A 9,328-nucleotide genomic window follows, 5' to 3' on the forward strand; every position below is an offset into this window, starting at 1 on the left:
CTGAATAATAATGGTATAAAATTTTTATCGAACATGGATGGAGATATTTTGTTGAATAAATTCTAAATAAGTTAGCAGAACTTGCGGATAGGATTATCTGATCAAGGCGGGACCAATGGCAATGCGATGAGCTTGTGGTTTCCCACTAGATCAGTAAATTATATCAAGTAAGCATTACAAATGCAATCTATTGGAACATAGTCTAATCAAAGACAATCTATGCTCTTTTATGTATAGATATTTTATGAACATTGTTATTTACAGTGACAGGGCATCATTGGTGTTAGCACAGCAATGCAGCATCTGCCGAATGCCATCGATCCACATCCGTTTATCGCCTTCATTTCTGCACTCGAATTCGATTACTCTGTCCACTGTTTTGATCCCAAAATAGGCTCTGTGCTCGCCGCCCTCTTCTCTGTCCTTGCCGGGCCATGCCGAGATATCACAGCAGACATCAGAAACAACACCTGAAAACATTGGACCGTTCGGTTTTTCATACCAACACCTTGATATCATAAGCAATAGAGCTCTGAAAGTAGTACTAGACTTACTCTTTTTCTTTTTGATGAGTGTTCCCCCTATGTGCTTGCTTTTCATCTTAACCACCACCTGCAATTCAGCCCAACATCCAGTATTGAACTATAAGTCTAGAAGTGTGCCAAAGAAAAGATCTAGCTACCCATATAAGAAATTGCAGAGCAAAGTAGTCTTAGATCTAAAAACACTGTATAACAGTAGCATCCTAAGCTATGAACTGTATTGTGGTGATTGATTAGAATCCATGGGCCTTAATGCTTATTATACATGATAGTCTGCTGAGTAACAATGCTAGCATATTGTACTAAAGTATCATTATGTAGAAGCTTGGGTTAGTTTTACCTGCCAATTGGAGTTTATATAGAGAGAAACTTGCTTCCAGTGCTGAACACCTGCTTGAAACAAACAAATGGTAATCACCATTCATGACATTTGCATTATGATTGCTACCTTAAGAGCTCGCGTGGTCCGAGTCGACCGCAGTTAATGGCATAGTCACAAATATTTCTAATCTTTTTTTAAATATCGTTTTATTTGATGATTTTTTGACAAAACGATAAAATCTCTAAATTTTCTTTATTTATATTAAGAAAACATCGAGATATCTTCATATTTTATTTTTACTATTGCAAAAATCTTACCATAAATTTAGGGAAATGATATCAGCACAACCATATTTTAATAATTGCACAAACCTAGCTTGTCTTTTTTAATTGGCTCGTGAGAGCTTTGTGGGAAATGCAATAACCTTTTGACAGCTCTTTAAATACTAAAAGACGAGATGGGTTATTGCAAATATTAAAACACGGTTGTGCTGATTTTATTTCCCTAAATTTATCATATTATTTCTTGTATGAATTTTGTCCTTAAATTTTTTATTTTATAAATTTTAGTACTTTATTTTCCAGTTATTTTCCCCATATAAATTAAAAAGTAATACAAAAATTAAAATATATCGAGATATATCCTTTACTTGAAATTTTTTGAGAAAAAATATTTGTGACTATGGTAAGGGGGGTTAAAGGTAATAAAAAAAAATTAAATATCTCGAAATTTATCCTTTCCTTGAAATATTTTAGACAAATATTCGTGACAATGGTTAAGGAGGCCATTCAATTATAAAAGTGCTTAGTAGAGTCGACTGAGAGATTGAAAAACTGGGCCAGTTTATCAAAATGTCTGTCCAGGTTTTACAGCTCTAGTGGGACAGATTACCGCAATGACAGAAATTCTTGGATAAGTTGTTACTAGGATTGTTTATCCGGTTTGAATAAGTTTATCTTGAAATTATCTTGTTTGTTCTCTACGAATTTTTTTCTGGTAATATTTTTATCTATTAACAAACGTCTACATGAACTAAGGATTGTTATATGAAGAGTGGAATAAATTAGCTTGATTTTTTGTGATTAGATATCACAAAAAGCTTTGCTTTTTAGTTGTTTGGTATGAGCAGGAGTATTAGATATCAGGGTTACAATATCTAGATTGGTTTAGGTAGGAGTTTTAGAGGAAGTTGTTAAGTGGGTTTTCCATTCGATATAAATAAGTGAGAAATTATATGGTGGCCGCCCTTTATATGTAAAGGGCGGAGAGAGAAAATATCCACCACGTTGATTTTTGATCAACTTAAAAGTGAAAAAAAGGAGGTTTGACCTGGATAAAAAATAAGGGGGATAGTTTTCTCTCCCTGCCCTTTACGTTGGACGGTCGGCAACCGTATAAAAACTCATAAATAAGTAGCCTGTTTCAAAGAAATGAAGAACTTTATCTCAGGAATTGTATTTTTGCACACAAGAGTACTGACCCTTCCTCGAAGTGGGTCGAGAGGCTGATCTTTGGATCAGTCACGATGCGAACTTATAGAGGGAACTTATAGATTCGTAACAAGTATTAGGGCTGCAACTCGGGTCGGGCAGGTCGGGTTTTGAAGAACCTAACCCAACCCGAATATCTCGGGTCAGGTTTTTTTCCAGAAAACCCACGATTCCCAAACTCGGCCCTACGCATGACAAATCTAGGGTCGGGTCGGGTTTTTTTAGACGCAATTTTTTTAAGAAAAACTCTTGTTTGGCAAGGCAACTCAACTCAGAGAAGTAGAAAAAACTCGAGCATGGCAAACTCTTTAGTGCATTAACTAATAACTAGTCCAAAGAGAATAAATTGATGCATTACCAAATGAAAATGATTATACTCATATGAGATAAACAAGAAACTATTTAGTGCATTAACTATTTAGTTGAAACTTGAAACCCTAGAGCTAAAGGGGGGAAACAAACAGAAGATGGAAAGAGTCCCTGTGATTGCGTGTGTGCGTTAGTTTTACTTTTAAGTTTTCACTTTCAAAGTAACAAAGTTTTATAAAAAAAAACATACTATAACTTAAGTAATTCGGGTCGGGTCGGGTCGGGCCCCTTCAAACCTGGCTCGACCCGAGATTGATGCGGGCTTTTGGATTGTAAACCCGGTTCGACCCGAAACCCGAGAAACATGAACCGAACCCAAGCTATTTTCGGGTCGGGTTGATGCGGATGCGGATCGGGTAAAACCCGACCCAAGTTGCAGCCCTAACAAGTATAGAATATCTTTTCTAGGATAAAATATGGGCGATGATAAATTCTCACCCCCTCTGGGATGATTTGCACCCATGTACCGTGAAAAAACATTAAGGTCTGCCACATCCATTCCCGTTAATTGGGGGCAAATCATCCTACAAGGGTGCGAATTTATCTGAGTGTACCTTTGCGTGTGCGTTTGAGGAGATCTCTTCCTTTGGAGACAAAATCTAAGATGTCAGTCTGAATGACCTCACCAGTCGGAGAAAGGAATTTTGCTGCACGTGTACCTTTTTGAAGTCGGTCTCCAAAGGCTACAGCACCTCGTAAAGCTGCATTAAAAAACAGTGCAATGGAAATTTCAAAAGCTTGGATTGCAGGAATTTTTAAGAAAAGTTTGGAAACAAAAAATATTTCTAAAAAGGGTTTCGGTTGGGAAAGGAATTTTCCAATCATTTAATTTTCACATGGTTTGATAATTTTACAAATGTTTTGAGTCATTTTTATCAAAATATGTGTAAAATTCCTTTCCGAATGCACCTTAACGAGTGCCCCGGGAACTAAACCCTTCTAAAAATTCAACCTTATTTAGCCACGGAAAAAGGTATCCCTCTAAATTAATTAGAGAAATGATTACAACACAAACATGTTTTGATACTTGTCTTTTATATTGAAAGAGCTGTAAAGGGGTTTTACGGTCCCCAAAAAGCATTTACGTGACAGTTAAATGCTAAGAAACGAGATACATGAGCGCATGTATCAAAACATTGTTGTGCTGAAATCATTTCCCTAAAATAAACATAATTATATCATTTTCCACTGAATGTGTAGAAAGAAAGAAAAAAAATTGAAGAATGTGTTTTCATGAAATCCAAACCTACCTTAAGTTCATATAAAATAAAAGAGAGGGGTTCTAAACTGAAGGGCGCCCTTCCAAAAAAGGGATGAGAGGGTGCCCCCATTGGCTTTAAAACACCAAGGTGCATTAAATGGGATGAATGCACCTTGGTGTTTTACCACCAATGGGGTGCCCTTTCATCCATTTTTTGGAAGGGCGCCCTTCAGTCTAGAATAACTCAATGAAAAAAGAGAAATGTAAGCTAATAACTAGATTAACTCTGTCTGAAATATATGTAACATAAAAAATGTACACTACTAGTTATCAAAGTTGTCTGTCTTCTGTTTACTAGACACCGACTTATATGGACCCTGCTTATGTTCTTATCTCCAAGAGTCTGCCCTTGCGGGACTGGTAAATTGTGAAATTAGGAAATAATGTATTTGCCAACTTTTCTTCCCCAGGCCACTCCCTCTTCATGTTAAAAAAGTAGTCATAAACACACTAGACTAGGTGGCATGGGGAAGAAAATGGGGCGAGTATGTCATTTCCCAAATTTTAAGATAGTTTTCATCAATTTTTAGGTCATTGCTAAAAAATAGCAAGGCTATATTATTGGATGATCCAAACTAAGGCCATGTTCGGCAGCGATAAAGGTTTTTTCCATGGAATATTGATTTATCAAGTGGTGGGAGAGGGAGAGAATATTAAGATAGCATGCATGAGTCGAAGTGATGCGGCTGAAAAATAAGGAAAACAAGAGGGATGCTAAGCTCAAGGATGCCCTTGCAAAAATTGGATGAAAAGGTACCCCCATTAGTTGCACTCATCAAAGTGCAATTAATGTTCTTTGACTCTTCCATATTATAAATACACTTTGGAGACTTTCAACCCATGGGGGCACCCTCTCATCCGATTTTTGCAAGGGCACCCAAATGAGTTTTATGTAGTGTAGGCATGTATAGTTTAGTACTTTTCAAGTTGTATTGTACGGCCCACACCATAGGATGATCCAAACCGTCCATTTGATGGGCCACAACGTAAATATGTTGTGGCCAAAAAATCATTTCCATAAGACAATCCTAGCCCCTTGATCTATAGAGGTTTCTATAATATGCAGTTCCTCTACAGATCAGAGGGCTAGGATCATATTATGGAAATGAGTTTTTGGGCAGAACCTATTTACAATGTGGCCCTTCAAAAGCAGGTTTGGATCATCCTATGGTAAATTTTGAAAAATACTGGACTATACAGGCTTGAGCCATATAAAAACTTGTTCAAAATAGAGTTTCTGTTTTCCTTATTTAGGGAACGTTTGGCTGCCAGGAATTTCTTTTCCATGATGAATAAGCGTCTCCAAGTGGAGATGAGGGTGAAGTCACTAAAAATCAGGAAACAAAATCCTGGAAACTAGTGTCCAGCAATGAGAAGTTACTAAAAATCAAGAAAAGGTATATCCGGTTTTTAGGAGAGTTATTTGTTTCCGAATTTTTAGCAACTTCTCATCACCAAAGACACTAGTTTTTGGTATTTTGTTTCTTGATTTTTAGTGACTTCCATGTCGTCTCCCATTTGGAGATGTTGTTGATTTATCATGAAAAAAAAAATTCCTGCAGCCAAACTTGCCCTTAGAATTTCTGTTTTCCATATTTTTGCAGTCACTTCGCACCATCGTCACTCTTCCCCACTCAATTCTCTCCTAACCATTCTGCCTAACACTTTATAAACTAATATTCAGTAAAAAAAGAAGAAAAGGAAAATGATATCAGCACAACCATGCTTTAATAATTGCACAAGCGCTGCTGTAATAACCCTTGACCACTCTTTAAATCAGAGAGAACAAAATGGGTCAGTTCAATTAACAAAACATGGTTGTGCTGATTTCATTTCCACAGAAAAAAAAAATGTTTGCAAAGTATGACCTACGGGTACAACTTGGGTTGAATTTTGGGAATCTTGGTTGAGCTTTTACCATAAGTCATATTCAGCTTGATTTCAGTTCATTTTGTAGCAAACGCTCAACCTGAGCTGACCAAAATTGCAATCCTAATCTAAACAATCCAAAAGTTGGGCCTCAATGTAGGATGATCCCACCTCGCCGTGCCCCAAGAATAATCGCCACAAGATGATCTTGTTGAAGTATAAATGATTAAATACCGCCAACTCTAACAGCTTAAGCTTCTGGGCTAATTGGTAGTCTCACATGGTAATTTGAGCAACTGCCTCACTGCACATCTTGGGTTCAAAACCCATCAACTCCTTAATATTAAAAATCCAAGTGTAAGGCCAACTCGAAAGAGGGGGAGTGTTGAAGTATAAATGATCAAATAACGCCAACTCTAACAGCTTAAGTTTATGGTGTAATTGGTTGTTTCACAGACCTTAACCCTCTAAACCCTCTAGCTTGTTGATATTAAATCTCTGCAGATCAGAGGGCTAGGATCATCCTATGGAAAAGATTTTTGTGGCACGGCCTATCTAAGTTGGGGCCCAACTTTTGCAATAATTTGGCTAGACTCTGAATAATGACTTAGGACCCTTCCCGTAAATTTCCAAATGTGAGAGATACCGGTTGCTGCACCGGCTGTTAGGGTCATTATATCTCCTGTTGTCTTCACATTAACGGCGGAATTTACGACCATTAAGATATGATCACGATCAGCGCCCATTTCTTCGGCGATCTCAATGCAATGCGATGCAACCAAAGCAGCGGCCGATGCGACGGCCGCCAATGATTTGGATGGGCCGTCTCCTACATCAGCTGCTGACATGGCAGTTGCTGCCACAGTGGCAGCCACCGCAGCAGCAACTCCTGCCACCGTTACCGCGGCATGTGTTTGGGCGTTGTGGGTTCGAGTCTCCTCTTTTTTCTTCTCCCTCTGATCCTTCAACCATCTGCCCGCCTTCTTTCCTCTCACCATGCTCTTGGACAGCTGAGAAAACAAATAAAGGGTGCGGTCAAAAGAAAAGTCAGGAGAGCGTTACTTGCCTAGATGGGTCCCACTTAGGGTAGAATAAGTTTTTTTTTTTTTATATATCTTGTGAAATTTAATCTCTAGTTGTTGGCAAGATAAGAGTCTTAGAGAGGGTTATCTGGATTAGCAGGAGTTTTTAGAGGAAGTGGTAAGTTGATTTTCTATAAATAAGATGTAACTAGTCCTTTTCATGTTAATGAAAAATTTTATCTCAGAAATTGTGTTTTGAGCACAAAGAAGGACTAACCTTCCATAAAGCGCCTCAAGAGGTTGATCTTCCCTCCGAGAAGATCAATAACGTTGCAAACCAGTTTAGGTTTGTAATAGAGAGAAACTGATATTGATGCCTTCACCTTTTGATAGAGACACCCGTATCTCTTGGTTGATATTGTTTGAAGTACAAATGATTAAATTAAATAACGGAAACTCTAACAGCTTCAGATTTTGGAGTAATTGGTTGTCTCACATGGTATTAAAGCAATTGCCTCACGGCAAGTCCTAGGTTCAAACCCCAAAAACTCCTTGATATTAAAAATCCACGTGTAGGACCAACCCAAAACAGGGGCCACATGTGCTATGTGTACGGCCAACCCAAAAAAGAAGGGAAACATGGGGAATGCTGAAATATAAATGATTAAATAACACCAACTCTAACAGCTGCTTAGTGTGTGAAACATATTCTGATAGAGAGGAGCTTAGAAAACCTTACAGATTCCATTGGGATTTTTGTAGAACTTGTGTCGCATGTATGTAGATCTAGAGTGCAAGATGGAATAGTCAAAATGCCATGAGAGTGAACAAACGCGTCACTAAGAGCTCGAGAAAGCTCGAGAGCAGAGGGACTCCATGACCTGGAGAGAAACTCCATGGGCTCTATTGGAGTTTCAGGGGTGGGCACAGACACTGTGAGCCAGTTCACAGGGCCCTCCTCTTCGATGTTTTCCAAGCGATGGGATGCGCATTTGGGGTGGTAAGAACATTGATCCATACCCTAAGAACACCATTACACACCCAAAAAAACCATATTAAGACCCTGAGTAGAAGGGTATCTGCGTATGCATAGAAAGTCATATATCTACTTATATATACACTACAATAAATACACTCATTGGCTTGAAAAGATAAAAATCCGTCGCTATATATATATATATATATATATATATATATATATATAGGGAAATGATTTCAGCGCTCCAATGTTTTGATAAACATGCGCTCCACATGTTTGTCATGTAGCATTTAAAGGGCTGTCAGAGGAATATTACAGCTCTCAAAAAGCTCTTATAGCCCTTTAAATGCTACACGACAAAAATTGGAGCGCATAGATCATTTCCCTATATATATTGAAATAACCTAAGCACGTGAGTAATATACACACTAAAGGCATTTTTGGCAACCATGAAAAAAAATCATGGAATATTTGTCAATCTAAGCTAAGAGAAATGTAGAGAGGGTTGGTGGGTAAGAGCTGAGAGGGGCTTAAGTGAGGAGAGTATGTGGTGAAGTTGGTAAACAAAAAAAAAACTCCGGCCGTTTAAAGTAAGATTTTTCTTTCCCCAGCTGTCCAAGCCCATCCTCTGCTCTCCTCAGTCACCACCCCTCAAATTTCTCTCTCTCTCTGTCCTGCCTCTTTGCCAACTGCGTAAACAAATATTACAGGTATTTTTTCATAATGGCCAAACACGCCGTACGTTTATTTGTCTGTGATCTTAAATTTACAGTTCAGAGAGAGAGTTTAAAAACCTACTATCCAAAGCCCTTCTTCTCCATCAGATTCAGGCTTCAGAGTAGAACCCAAAAGCATTTCCTCAAGCGATAGTGAGGTAAGAACAGATGGACTAGGGAAGAATGTAATAAGAACACTTCCCTGCAAACCAAGGTGCAGCTTCCTTTTATAAGCGTAAAACCAGGGGAAAGAAAGAGAGTGGTGTCACGTACGATCATATTCTATTCAAAGGGAGTTAGTATTAAATTTGAAGCATTCATTTTTTGCCATTTCTGTGCTTTTTCTTGTTTCCACTCTCCAATAAAGGTGTGTCTAGCGGCGGGGATCTCATCATGTCTTGGGCCCCTTAAAACCTACACCTTCTGCATAAAATAACCTCACGACTCACGACTCACGACTCACGACCAATGTATATACAGAACATGTATCATCGTCTTTGATATGGGATTTGATAGGGACCATCGCGGAAGGCATTCCCAGGTCGGCAGTTGCATGAGAGTGCAGCCGCATAGACTCACTTTTTAACATATATTGTCCTTATTCATTTACCAGTGAGTGAGGCTTATTTGGGTCTTATTATAAATGCTCTGGCTAAACCTATTGACGGGAGAGGTGAAATTTTAGCTTTTGAATCTTGGTTAATTGAATCTCCCGCTCTAGGTATTATTTCTAGATGTTCCGTATATGAGCCTCTTCA

At 38.3% G+C, this 9,328-nt stretch overlaps 1 protein-coding gene across 1 annotated transcript; it reads right to left on the bottom strand.

The window, feature by feature from the left end:
* Positions 1 to 258: 258 nt before the first annotated feature.
* On the bottom strand, positions 259 to 7,893 carry LOC143891869 (phosphoinositide binding protein). Its single transcript, XM_077396373.1, has 7 exons — positions 7,610 to 7,893; positions 7,333 to 7,366; positions 6,500 to 6,863; positions 3,278 to 3,424; positions 883 to 932; positions 555 to 612; positions 259 to 470 (listed from the first exon to the last, which is right to left on the bottom strand). Exons 1-7 carry the CDS (start codon positions 7,891 to 7,893, stop codon positions 259 to 261), a joined length of 1,149 nt encoding a protein of 382 aa, XP_077252488.1.
* Between the last annotated feature and the right edge of the window lie 1,435 nt (positions 7,894 to 9,328).

Source organism: Tasmannia lanceolata, unplaced genomic scaffold, assembly GCF_043159265.1.
Source record: "Tasmannia lanceolata isolate RefF3 unplaced genomic scaffold, GAP_Taslan_0.1 ptg000015l, whole genome shotgun sequence".
In the NCBI taxonomy this organism is placed as follows: domain Eukaryota; kingdom Viridiplantae; phylum Streptophyta; class Magnoliopsida; order Canellales; family Winteraceae; genus Tasmannia; species Tasmannia lanceolata.